The sequence below is a fragment of the Orbicella franksi genome, chromosome 2, assembly GCF_964199315.1.
Source record: "Orbicella franksi chromosome 2, jaOrbFran1.1, whole genome shotgun sequence".
NCBI lineage: Eukaryota > Metazoa > Cnidaria > Anthozoa > Scleractinia > Merulinidae > Orbicella > Orbicella franksi.
The window spans coordinates 12,169,874-12,183,592 of record NC_138146.1 but is presented as its reverse complement, the minus strand read 5'-3'; the positions used below and the strand labels follow the sequence as shown (position 1 = coordinate 12,183,592).

At 37.9% G+C, this 13,719-nt stretch overlaps 2 protein-coding genes and 1 long non-coding RNA gene across 3 annotated transcripts; 1 reads left to right on the top strand and 2 right to left on the bottom strand.

Annotated features, from left to right (window-relative positions):
- Positions 1–259: 259 nt before the first annotated feature.
- Positions 260–5,636, bottom strand: LOC145480046 (uncharacterized). Its single transcript, XR_014048496.1, has 2 exons — positions 4,132–5,636; positions 260–3,881 (listed from the first exon to the last, which is right to left on the bottom strand). It is a non-coding gene; the product is annotated as an uncharacterized LOC145480046 (long non-coding RNA).
- Positions 5,637–5,638: 2 nt separating this feature from the next.
- LOC145470694 (uncharacterized) lies at positions 5,639–8,022 on the top strand. Its single transcript, XM_081454514.1, has 2 exons — positions 5,639–6,704; positions 6,792–8,022. The coding sequence occupies exon 2, from the start codon at positions 6,991–6,993 to the stop codon at positions 8,020–8,022; it is 1,032 nt and encodes a 343-aa protein (XP_081310640.1). The 5' UTR covers positions 5,639–6,704; positions 6,792–6,990.
- A 3,187-nt stretch (positions 8,023–11,209) lies between these two features.
- LOC145478007 (uncharacterized) lies at positions 11,210–13,466 on the bottom strand. The gene has a single exon (XM_081455891.1). It carries the CDS (start codon positions 13,387–13,389, stop codon positions 12,445–12,447), a length of 945 nt encoding a protein of 314 aa, XP_081312017.1. The 5' UTR covers positions 13,390–13,466; the 3' UTR covers positions 11,210–12,444.
- Between the last annotated feature and the right edge of the window lie 253 nt (positions 13,467–13,719).

Genomic DNA, 13,719 nt, shown 5'->3' with positions numbered 1-13,719 from the left:
GATCAATCAATAAAACTTGTCCCACAAATTATTGATTTCATTCAGTGTACCAATGGTCACAAAAACATGCACCATTAAGTGTTCATCAAGAGCTATATCAGTCACTTAAATGTCATCAGCTGATATGAACTATCACAGACCATTCATTTTCTCAATTATCGTATGACAATGTGAAGCATAAAAACTGGTCAGACCAGATATCAGTTACTTGGCATTCAGGCTCTGCTGGTTAATAAAGCTTGGTTACTGAGGTCTCATGATACTTGGTGTAAGAAAACCTTGCAGTGCAATAGGTGTGAGGTTATACACTGTTCAAAGGAAAACGACTCACCAGTTTTACATGTAGTTGCTGTCAGTGTATAAGTACAAGCTTTCATTGTAAGAACTTCACGAACTTTTTTACTCGAAATCTAGCCCTCCAGTTGTAATTCATGTAACTCATAAAGTGAGCCTTTTGGCATAAAACTGCTACATCAATGCAAATGATTTCAATCTTTCTTGTAAGCAATCTGGAGAGCTCTCTTGAGTAAAAGCGATAAAATATCATTGCATGAAAGATTATTCCAATTTATGCATGATACTTGCAGAAACAAAGCTTCAAAAAAAAAAAAAATCAGGACTGAATTGCATTCCAACCCATGACCACTGTGATTCTTCCAAGTGCTCTACCAACTGACCTGTTGACTGAAATCAGTTGTCTGGCGCAAAAACAAAAATCAGTCTAAACGAAAACACCCTAGCAATTCTTTTGATACGTTCAAGATTTGAATTGCTTTTGGGCATGGTCATATTGTTCCGATACGAGAAATGTAACTTTTTTTATTTCTGATGCCAACCATGGGGTAGGCCAGCAAAGAGTGCTTTTTTGCCGTTCTATGACCTTGAGATTATTAAAATCAAATTCGTGGTTGTTTTTCATACAGTGTTGCGCCAAAAGAGAGTTCTTGTCACATGTGAAGACGGCTCTTTTACGTTCTTTTGTTCTGGATCTCAATGCTCTGGATGTTTGACCGATGTAAAGTTTTTCATAGTTTTTACAATTGATTTTATACACGACACCAGTTGACAGGTCTTGATCGAATTTGTCCTTCGGTTTCTTCAGGATCGAACCAACCGTCTTGACGGGTTTATGAGCAACATTTACGTCGAATTGTCCCAAAGTTCTTGCAATTTTTTCAGAGATTCCTTGAAAATATGGCAAACTAACAAAGCCTCTGTGGCTTTGTGGCTGATTATTTTGGGGCTCATTTAATGCTTTAGGTGGTTTGGTTCTTTGGCAGCTTTTTAAGAATTGGTCGTGTAACCATTGGTTTTGAGTGCGTCAACCACGTGTTGTACTTCGGACTTTTTGTCTTCGTCAGTCGACGGAATATTCTTTGCTCTGTCAAGAAGGGTTCTGGCCACTGAGCGTTTGTGTTGCAAAAAAAACTATCCAGTAGTCTCTCTTTTGGCGCAACACTGTATGAAAAACAACCACGAATTTGATTTTAATAATGTCAAGGTCATAGACCGCTGTCCCTTGTGGTCGCGTAGATTGTTCTTAGAAGCGTGGCATTCCATTCGCGAACCGAACTCAATTAATGACCACGCGCATATTCCAGACATTTACAAAATGCTAAATTAATCCCTAGCGAGTTCCTCACATTCTTATAAACATCTCATTTACATTTAGACGCCGTTAACATTCATTTCATCACAGAAGAAGGTTATAGTATTTTAGCCGAAACGTCTATTTTAAGATTTTTAAGTCAGTGACAACAACTTTTAAGATTTTATTACTATGCCTGACTACAACTACAATATTTTTGAGTCAGTTTAAGTTGTTTTTTTTCCGTTTTCTAAGGCTTTGTTACTTTAAGTTGTTTCCTTTGATTTCTGGTAGTGTAATTTCGGTAATCGACCACATGTGATTAACAATTGTGTAATACTGCGTGGTTTACTCAGTGAAATCTGTTCGCGTTTCTTGGTTGATACGATGTATTAAGAGTCCCTGTCCATAAAAATGGAAAATAACTCGGCAAGGGTCGAAAATTCGATTTCGCTCATATTTTCATGGTAGATAGGCTAGGGCATGGCAAAAACTACTGGATAGTTTTTTTTGGCAAAATATCCTTTTATTTCAAAGAAATATGCAAATTACCAAACTCTGCTAAAGTCGTCATTTGACGCACCATTTTATTAAGCAAGTTTGAGAGCCTCGCATGCAAAACCACATCTTTCTTCCGTCTTTAAAACACTCAAATATTTTTGTGTAATGTTTAAATGTGTACTGGGTTGATTTTAGGGAATGTTGCGTTGTCTTTTTGGGTGCAAAATAATTAAATTTCGAAGACATGTATTTCATTCACTTAAAAGTACTTCGTGAATATAATTAATTTTCACCATGTGCCAAACCTTCAAATGGATTAAGCTTCTGGTGGTTGAATTGCAGAAGGATGGTCTACAGATTCCTGTAAAAATTTCTTTGGGCAAATGATTGTGAGCGACGCGAGAGCTTTTCAAAGTACGTCAAAAATGTAAATATTTGACCACCCGTCGTCAAATTTCAATTTACGGATTAGACGTATATTTTAGCATGCGCCACATGACTTGACCTATGTTAAGTTGAAATAGACACAGAGCTGATAATTTCGAAATGTTCTAACCTCATTTGCTGTAAAAGACAGGTCCAAAGCCGATTTGACGTGTTTCTCTCAACATTCGTCGCACATAAAGTAGAAGTTTACTTTTGTTTACAGAACGTCCGATGTACATCTCCAACTGTCAACTTATTTAAAGGGCATGTAAACCCAAAAATACAAGTTTTTCATATTCGACGCAAACAGCAACGAAGAAAACGAATTTGGCATTTATTTTGCTCGTTTCGGTCTCGTTAAGGAGAAAAACAGCTTTTACGAGAAAAAATCCACTTCCTGTGAAAACAATAGCCATCTGCCGTGACGTAAGCAGTGGAACACAAACATTGCGCAATAGGGATTCCATATGAGAATTCTATGGCGGATCGGGAAAGTGGGAGTAGCTCGGAGGATCTTTTATCGGATGACAGCGATTCAAATTTGGTGAATTTGTATGATAGTGATGTAGAAAATTCAGTTGTAGCTGTGGAACAATCTGGGCCTCGTCCGTATCAATTTGAGCCACGAAGGGTCCGACAAAACGATCAGCAAGAAGCAAGCCCAGAACCAGATGACAACAACTCAGACCGTCTTGGAAACACAGACTGGTATTTAATCATGTTGCAATAAAATTACATTTTTAGCAGATGAACATCAACTGAAGCCGGCACAGAGTCAGGTTAGCACGCAAATAGAAGCTCGCCAAGTTTTGTTGTTGTCTTTTCCCCGACCTTTCTTGGGTGGATTTAAAGGTGCGAGTGTCAAGTATGTCAGTCAATGCCGACTGCTCACGAAAGTGTTTGTTGCCCTGAAATCGGACAAGTCTGGCAAAAAGTAGAAAATCAGAAGCCAGAAATACAAATGAAATGTATCACCGAGCATCCCGGATTTCAGTCAACCTGTCTTGAAGTTTAGGGTGCACGTGCTTGAAACTGCTTATTACGCATTCAGGAAGCAGCACGGCGCAGATAATCACACAGGTAACGAGTATGTTCACTTCTATTTTAACTATCGCGGTTCAGTTGTCAGATTTACCTCTGCCGTAACTGGTTTTATTTTAGTACTACACAAGTGAAGATAGTTATTTCTCTGTATTTTTCGTGCAGGAGATTTTGATACATTGCCTATCGGCAGCTTGTTCGTTGGTGCTGGGGTTATCTTGGTAAACATGTCCGAGTTGCGTTGCCATCTTGTGCTGTAAACAAGATCCGAAGCACCTTTCCAGCCGATTTTGGCACCATGTATACTGGGTTGAAGCCACCAACCCTGTGAGGGATAAGGAGGTGACTGCTAATTTACATCATAATTATTGAAAATATGTTACAGCACTGGCAGCAATGGGCTTAACATATACAAAGACACAAACGTGGTTTGCCGTAATTACCTTTTTAGTTACTCAATGATGTGCAAAGCGTGACACATATTGCTCTACTGCTGTTTCTTTGCAGGGTTTCTCAAAGGAAGCAGAGATTATCTGTGTTGCGAAGAACAGCAGATAAAGTGGTTGACTACTTACCCTATTAACCTCAAGCTTTTGAAGAGCTCTACTTCTTCAAGGCCTTTTATCGGCACTGTCAGCCATTTCCGGTTGTTCGCTGCCTTCATTTTGGATAGGCCGCTTCCGTTTGTCGCAAGAATTTGTTGCTGCTGGAGACTGTATCGTCAGTACAGCACCAGAAAGTAAAGGACTTTGCTTTCTCAGCCCCATTTCTACCATGAAACTTGTTTCAGTAACAATTCGGAGAAAAATGAATGTTGCAAATAACCGAATGCTCCGTTGGCTTTACGAAATCAGCCCTTTTCACTAGGCTCGATTTCCACATTAAACAAATTTTACCCACTGCCGCCTCAAATTAGCGTCTTTTGGAAACTTATGTATAGTATGGCCTTTTTTGTTCGAATTACTGCAAAACTGAACGACACAGCGTTTTACCATTATGAAGATGTGGTGTTTTTTCAAAAGAAACTATGTAAACATGTTCTTATTTCACAACGTCTTCAAGAAAGACCTTGGACTTCCCGCAACTAAAGGTCCACCCGTGACGTCATTTGCAAGATTGCGCAATTCAAGATGGCGGATGTTTAGAACTTTGAAGCGATTTTTCAACGTTAAAACGGGCTAAAGTGAACAAAACATCTACAGATTTGGCAGATGTCATGTATGTACTAAACGACTATGTGGTCCCCGAAATAGCATTTTTTGGGTTTACATGCCCTTTATTGGTCGAATACCATGAATCTGTGAGCCCCTTTCGACACATATGATCACCACTGCATCTAAGTCAAAAACGGCTAAGTCATTTGTAGATAGTTGCTTGCTTTGCACTACACCAAAATATTACGTTTGATCATCATGGTTTGATGGTTTGAATGCTTGCTTGCAGCGGTTTCTTGTTGGTCACGCAATGCTGTCATCCCATTTTAGGGGGTAGAGGTAGGACAATTTCTATCCTAATACACAACGCTCCGTAAGGCTTAGAACCACTGGGAGCACACAATCGTGTCGAGTAGGGAGAGATTAAATTAAGAAATGAAAAAAATCAATAGTTTACCATTGCCCCTGTTGTTATCTTTTACTCGACCACCGCTACCTGCATGCCCTGCGTAGTACTGTAACGCTAAACTCATGCCTTAAATATTTAATTTTCCACTACCGGGTTATAAATTTTTTGGTGAACATGGAGTCAATTCAAGACAATCAAGATAGACGTGTGTTTGAATTATCACTCGTCATGCACCTTCAATTTCAGACTCTTATCTGCCATCGCCCTTTCCAAAACAAAGTTTTTAAATTTTGGGTGGCCGCTTGATAGTGGTAAAGACAGTAATGAAACCCTTATCGGAACGACCAAATGGTGGCCGCGGAGGTAACCGGTCAATAGGTGCTTTATTTACAATATTTTACTGACAATAATTTTGGACTGTATTGACAACAGTCCTCTATTTTCTGTTACAAACATACCAGTGCCTCGACACTAAGCAAACAAAATACGCAAAATAAAATGGCATGGCCAGGGCTATTTACTCACGTAATTACTAATCAAATTTAGTCTGTTTTTCTCACGAATGAGACACGTTGTGATTTTATGCTTCATTGATCTATAATTTGTTTATGGCGATTTTTTTTTTTAAATTCTAGTGAATACAGGCATTAGCTTTATCAGCTGTTGTCTGAAACATCAGAACGTACAACAAACGTGATTTGGACCGAGGCCACGTACACTATAGAATACGATTATATAAATATACACATATTATATATATGAACAAACAGATGAACAATGATTAAATTTTTTCACTTATCCTGAGAGTGCTCTATACAAATTAGATCAAAATGTGCAGCATATGCCGTGACAGCATTGCGTGACGAACAAACAACGGCTGTAAGATTGTGCTGCGCCGACACGCTTATCAGCAATGGTCAGCAATCGATCAAACGTAATATTTTGGCGCGGTGCAAAGCAAGCAACTATCTACAAATGACTCAACCGTTTTTGACGTAGATGCAGTGATGTTCATATGCGCAGAAAGATGGTCACAGATTCATGGTATTCGACCAATAATAGGTTGACAGTAGGCGATGTACATCGGACGTTAACCTTGTGTAAACAAAAGCAAACTTCTACTTGATGTGCGACGAATAGTAAAAGATCGACTAGAAACAAGTCAAATCGGCTTTGGACCTGCCTTTTACAGCAAATAAGGTTAGAACATTTCGAAATTATCAGCTCTGTGTCTATTTCAACTTATTATAGGTCAAGTCATGTGGCGCATGCTAAAATATACGTCTAACCCGTAAATTGAAATTTGACGACGGGTGGTCAAATATTTACATTTTTGACGTACTTTGAAAAGCTCTCGCGTCGCTCACAATCATTTGCCCAAAGAAATTTTTACAGGAATCTGTAGACCATCCTTCTGCGATTCAACCACCAGAAGCTTAATCTATAAGTTTCATTTTATATTTGCTACATGAAGTAGTCATTACCGCTGACCAAGAATATGTAGGTATTTTTTAATTTCTCGCCATGTGAGCGTACGGATTTCTAGGTTTGTACTGCGATCATAGGAATGTAGACACAGTAACTTGTAAGTATGGCTTTCGCTTGGTTCTTTTGCTCGTATTTCTATATTGTACACAAAGTTGTAAGCTAGCGTATCGTTTTCTTGTTGCAGCGAATCTTTCAGACCTTTCAAATGTTCAGATGTTTCAGTTGCATATATTAAATGTGTGTTAACCTGAATGAATACGAGTTATTGGCCTGGCCCAGCGTAGTTGGCCGCTACATCATTTGAAGTTATTGGTTTCAAGTTGAAAACCGTATGGAAGAGGCGTTCATGAAAGACACCAAGCTTGTCTGATCGCATATTGGAAATGCGTGCCAAAAAGAAGAAGAAATCGGCGAGCAAAATTACTCCGAAAAGCGTCGATCGTGGAGGATCGCACGTGGTGTTAAATACTGCTGAGCCAGCGAAATCGTCAAATGCTCACACGTTTCAAAGCGATGAGAGTGGTGGAAATGGGTATTTATGGCCATCATTAGCTGAAGGAAACGTGGATAGTGGTTTTGTTGACAAAAATCCTCAAGCTTCTAGTGGGATATCTAGGCCGACTAGGACGAAGGCACTGAACAAGACGTTGAACGAAGAAATGAACGCCGAGAAAGCCGTCCATGCGAAACGTCAGAGAGCTGGACATATGGGAGAACTGCGGAAACGGCGAAATTATTTGCAAGAATTGATAACAAGTCCTGATGCGCAGGTGAACGAGGTAGAAGACGGCGTCGCCAGGTATGAAGAAGCGTTTCATAATTTTGTTAGCAGTCATGATAACTATCTTCTATATGAAGAAGACGAAGAGAGGAGAGTATTAATGATTGACAGTTATGACAATCAAAGAGACATGAAAGTGCAATTAGATATTTTGGTAAATGATTGGAGAGCCAAAAGGAAAGGGGTGGGGAGTCCCCCATCTGAATCTGGACTTAGTGTGAGATCTGCTAAGAGTGAGAGGAGTTATGCCAGCAGTAGAAATAGTGTTAAAGAGAAGAAGAGAGTGATCGAAGTAGCCAAGTTAGAAATGGAAACCCTGAAAAGAAGGCAAGATCTCCAACGAGAATTAGAACAAGTCGAAAAAGGGAAAGCAGAGTTGACTAGGAAGATGGAGTTATTAAATGCCAAAACTAGAGTGAGACGGGCAGAAGTAGACTTACTCATAGAGCAAAGTGTAGAAGATGAAGGTGGGGATGGGATGAATGATTATCTTAAGGAACATTATGCCCAAAATGCTCTCAGTAAAGATCACTTGTTGCAACCAGATGTAAATAGTGTCACGCCCATCTCAGAATCGCAGCCTGTCAGTGGTCAAGAAGCGATCTCAACATCATTTTTTTTTTTTTTTTTGTAATTTTTTTTTTTTCAACATTTTGGGTTATAATACATACAATACAACACAAGACATAACACTAGTTACAATACTTACAATACGTCATAACTACAATAGATTACATACAACAAATTATAATTACTAATCGTAGCCTAATTATACCTAAAGAATATACAATGCGTTGTTTACAATAGTGCAGCTACCCAAATACAGAAAAAAAAAAAAAAAAAAAAAAAAAAAAAAGAAAGTAAGTTAGTGACATGCTGAGAAGGAGAAATTACAAATTAAGCTCAACTATTATTAAGAGATGGCAGTAGTTTTTCCCACTTTTTGTAATGTTTATAAAGTTGGTTATTTTTGGTAGCTATTTTTTTTTCAATGTAATAAACGGTTTTTGTCTTTGCTAAAAATATTGTTAATGTTGGTTTAATTTTATTTAATTTACATTTATAAATAAAAAACTTTCCTAGCAGTATCAAGTGATTCAGGATAATAAAGTCTTCGTTGTTGTTGAACACTCCAAACAATATATTTTCAAATGTCAAAGTGTCCAAAGATACATTCTGGTTTGAAAGCCAAGAAGAAAAAGCCCGCCAGAAGTCTTTTGTTGTATCACAATAAAAGAGCAAATGTTCGAGGGACTCGACCTCTTTCAAACAAAAGGTGCACATTGGTGATTCAGTCATTTTAAAACGGAATAACCTCTCATTTGTGAAAATTATATCGTTTAATAATTTATATTGGAACTCTCTAATTTTTGTTTCAAGTGTGACAGTGAATGGTAAAGAATAAATTTTTTTTTCAGTCTTCTATAACCTCTGGATATTTGTCCTTCAACTTCCTTTTGGCGGTTGGAGGAGTTTGTTTCTTTGTTTTAAATCCTTTATACAAAAGTTTTGAAGAGGCTTTTAACAGATCCGATTTGGTTTCGTCGATATAAATATACACTGTATCCAAATGCTGTTGAGGATATAGTTGCTGATGTTGAATATGTGATTCTTTGATAATTAATCTCCATTCTTTTGGTATGGCATCTACAATTCCTATTAATTTGAAGCACTGGATTGGAGATAGATTCGCTTCCAACACTTTAGGGCTTTCAAGAAATTTACCCGTATCGGATAACAAGTCACCAATTTTAACAATTCCTTTAGTAAACAAATGTTTTTCAAAAAGAGATTTTCCGTGTATCACAATATTCCTATTATTCCAAATAATTTGGTCTACAACATCCTCATAGGTGGCTACCTTGGATTTCTTTAAATTACGAAATGCCTCTAGACACTCTTTGTAGAATATTGGAAGATGAACCGGTAGTTTACTAGTTTCAAAATCACAGAACAGGATAAGTTTTCCACCTATATTTCCAAAAAAGAAATCATCTAAAATAGTTTTCCAAGTGCTGTTGCTCTCTCCTAGATACTTTTTTAAGATCATCACTCTTTGAGCCGATATCATGGATTCAATATCAAGCATTTTTAGTCCTCCATTTTCAATATCATTGATAAGCGCGGTCCGTTTAATTTTATCGTTACCTTTCCAAATGAAACCGAAAATCAGTCTGTTTATCTCCTTGACAAGATCGTTTGATATTGAGATTGCAGTCGCTTTACTCAAAAATTTTGGAATAATGAAGGTCTTAACTATTTGAATCTTACCAATCAGGGTAAGACCCCTCCACTTCCACATACTCAGCGTTTTTTTAATAGATTTGAATATTGAATCGAAGTTTGCTTTGTCTCGTGATGGTTTGTGATAGTCAAAAACGGTACCTAATATCTTGATTGATTTTCGCACTTTGTGAGTAAAGTCATTTTGTACTAGTTTATGTGGGCCGATACCAAAAACTTCTGTTTTATCGTCGTTAATTCGGAGACCAGAATGCAATGAAAAAACCTTTAAAGTTGTACAAAGTCGCGAATATGCATTTATGTCTTTTAGAAAACAAGTCATGTCATCTGCAAAAAGCGTGAGTTTGATCTCCACGTTTTTGACCATTATTCCTTGTATGGTTTTATCCTGCCTGATTTGACATGCGAGAACTTCCAAAGCTAAGATGAATAATAAAGGTGATAGAGGGTCACCTTGTCGTACACCACGATGGATACAGAAAAGATCTGTAGTAAAGCCGTTATTTAAGATACAGCTGGATATGTTTGTATAAAATGTTTTTACCCATTGTAAAAAATACGGTCCAAAATTGAATTTTTCCAATACTTTAAATAGATATGTATGGTCCAGAGAATCAAATGCCTTTTCAAAGTCAATTGCCATTAGAATACCTGTTGTATTTGTGAGTTTTGCCAATTCAAGTAAATCATCGATTGTTCTAACTGCATCAAATGTAGACCTTCCTTTGATAAAACCATTTTGATTATGGTGAATAAGTTCTGGCAGGATTGGCTCCAGCCTTCTAGCAAACGCTTTGGATGCAATTTTAACATCTACGTTGATCAGTGAGATAGGTCGCCAGTTCTTTATAAATCGTCTATCTTTATCTTTTTTCTCCAATAGGGTAATCATTGCCTGCTTTTGCGAAGTTGATAGTTGCCCGTGTTGGTGAGAGAAGTTTAGAGACTTTTCGAGATACTTTGCAACCACGTGCCAGAACGCCAAGTAAAATTCCACAGTTAAACCGTCACTTCCAGGTGTTTTGTTTTTCGGAAATGTCTTCAATGCTTCGTACAGTTCGGATCTAGTAAGTTGTTTATCTAAAGTCATTTTCTCTTCATCAGACAATTTTTTAGTATCCACTTCATTAAGGAAACGATCAATTGAGTTCTCACCTAAATTATACGAGTCTCTATCATAGAGTTTTTCATAGAAATCATGAATCTCTTTCATTATTTCTTTTGGGTCTGTTATATATGAATCATTATCCACGGATAATTTCCGTATACATGTCTTTTTCTTTTTAGCACTTTCTAAATTTAAAAAATACTTGCTATTCTTTTCGCCCTCTTCATACCAACTCACCCGAGATCTTATGATTGCTCCTTGTGTTATATAATCATAATGGCGTTCGTATTCTGATTTGAGAACTTCTAAATCGCAGAGATTTTCAGCACTTGGGTGTTCGTCACATTTTCGCTGACACTCTTTTAATCTAATTTCCAAATTTACCAGCTCTGACCTTCTCTCTTTTGCTTTCTTCTTACTATAACCAATCGTTTCATAGCGTATTTTATATTTTAAATAATCTCAGGTAACCCGCGGGTCTTCGATTTCTCTACTTTCGTCTACCCATTCACCGATTTTGTTTCTAATTAGGTCTACATATTCTTTATCTTCTGACAAACTTGCATTGAATTTCCAAAAAGACGGTCCATAGGTTGAGTTCTCTATACCATTAATGTACAACGTAATGGCGGAATGGTCAGATCTAATAGCAGGGATAATATCGACCTTATCAACCTCTTCCTGTATATTATTTGATATCAACCAATAATCTAACCGCCGTTGAATCATTGGAGTTTTCTGTCTCCAGGAGAAACGTTTTAATTTTGGGTTTCTGATTCTCCAGATGTCTATTAGGTCAAGAGAAAAACATAGATTTTCTATCTTTTTGGACGATTCTTTCAATTTTGGAGATCCTCCCGATCCATCCAAATCTGGGTCGCGGATAACATTAAAGTCACCACCTATTATTATTTTGCAATCAGTGTCAATTTCCAATTTGTCGAATTCGTTCTGTATTTCGTCGTAAAAGATGCATTGTTCGTTGGTCTTATTTGGCGCATAGATATTCAAAAATAAAAAAGATTGACCTTGAACAAGACCTTTTAGAATGATATACCGACCTAGATTATCTTGTTTACATACCTCAAATTTACAGTCAAGCCCTTCTTTGACTAGTGTTAAGACACCTCTGCTGTGTTCAGAACCATGACAAAAAAACAAGTCTCCTCTCCACTGGGATTTCCAGGTGTTTTCCACCTCGGGTGTGCTGTAGGTCTCTTGTAGAAAAATTATATCAGCTTTATCCTTCATACACCAATGAAAAAGTGCTTTTCGTTTATCAAAAGATCTTATCCCCCGAACATTTAAGGATAGGATACCAAAATTTAAATTAAGTTTTGTAACTTTTTAAGGACATATTTAAGTGAAAAGGCGAGCAGTTGCAGAGAATGAGATAGTAATCTTTAGTAGATGAGCTAATGAAAAAATTTGCATGTCTCTTGAACAAAAAAAAGGTAAAACTAATTAATATTGAAAAGGAAAAAGAAACAAAAGAAAAACATTTATAACACCTACAACTACAATTGAACATGTATGTAAAACAGTAGCCAGCGATAAAAGCTGTTAATTGCGCTACTAATGGAATAGGTCTTGCACGCATTGCGCTAACTAGATGACACGCATGCAGCTCCATTTTTAAGAACAAGTGTGAATGAGGCTTACATGTTATGAATACCTAGATAGAGAGTTTATGTTCCAAAGAAATTAGAAGATTCGTATACCCTCAATAAAAAGTTTGTCCGGCTCTGATCTTTTGAAGAACGCCGATTTTCCGTCTTCTTTTGCTTTTTTGAACTTAGGCATTAATTCCTCTCTGCGGTCCACAATTTCTTTCGGAAGGTCTGGCGATATTCCGAAACCAGTTCCTTTCAGCTTTCTTGCACTTGACATGACTCGCTCTCTGTCGGAGTATCGCAAAAAACGTGCGATTATTGGTCTTGGTTTTTCTTGCGATGGGTCGCGCTTGCCAATGCGGTGCACTCGTTGATACTCAAAAGAATCCGCCTCGCTGATGTTAAGTTCCTTCTGTATAAAGCCAATTAACACCTCTTTGACATTTTCTTCTGAGAGGTGGAAAGATTCAGCAATGCCGTAGAAGCGAAGGTTTTCCCGTCTTTGATACACCTCCATATACAACTTCTCGTTTCTTAAGGCCTCGATCTTTCCCTTGAATTTGTTTTCGGTGTTTACTGTATTTTCTTGGATAGTTTGTTCCAGAAGCTTTACTTTCTTCTTTAAATTTTCTATCTCTGTATTTGCGAACGACATTCCTTCATCTAACACCTTCAGTTTTGTTGTGGCGTCCCTGCTGAAGCTTTCAAACTGCTCAGCTTTATCCTGTAACTTGTTAACCTTTCCATCGACCACTTTCACAAAACCCTCAAGGATGTCCAATTTCTTTTCCATGTTGTCTAACTTCTGCAGAACAAGGTCTAGCTTCGGCATTACAGAATTAGCCAACTCCACGGCAGCGGCGGTTTCGTCTTCTTCGCTCGATTGCACCGTGTCAGACATGTGCAACTTGACTTTGGCTTTCTTCTCCAACGGTGAAAGGGATTCTTCTTCCGACGAGTTGGATACACTTCTCCAAGTTGGCCCAGTTCTCTCTACATGAGTTTTTCGTCTGAACTTTTCTCCTTTTTCTGCCATGTAGAGGCCTCCATATACGAATTTTGAGCGGAGCTAGCAAAAACACGTCTATACTCTACCCATGCTCGGCCCAATCCCCCATCTCAACATCATTGACAGCACTTAGTTCTGCTCAGCCTCAACTTCCTTTGTTGTCAGTTCCAAAACCTGCAACAACGCAGCCAGTAGTCACCCTCTCCTCAACGCCTTGTGTAGTCTCAGTAGCTAGTATTAAGACAGGTTCAGAGGATTTGATTGCCGCGACATTGCCCCATAGTGTTTTTTACATGTACCATGCCCATTAGCTCTGTGCCTCACTTTTCACTTCGGAGGACCACACCTGAATATACT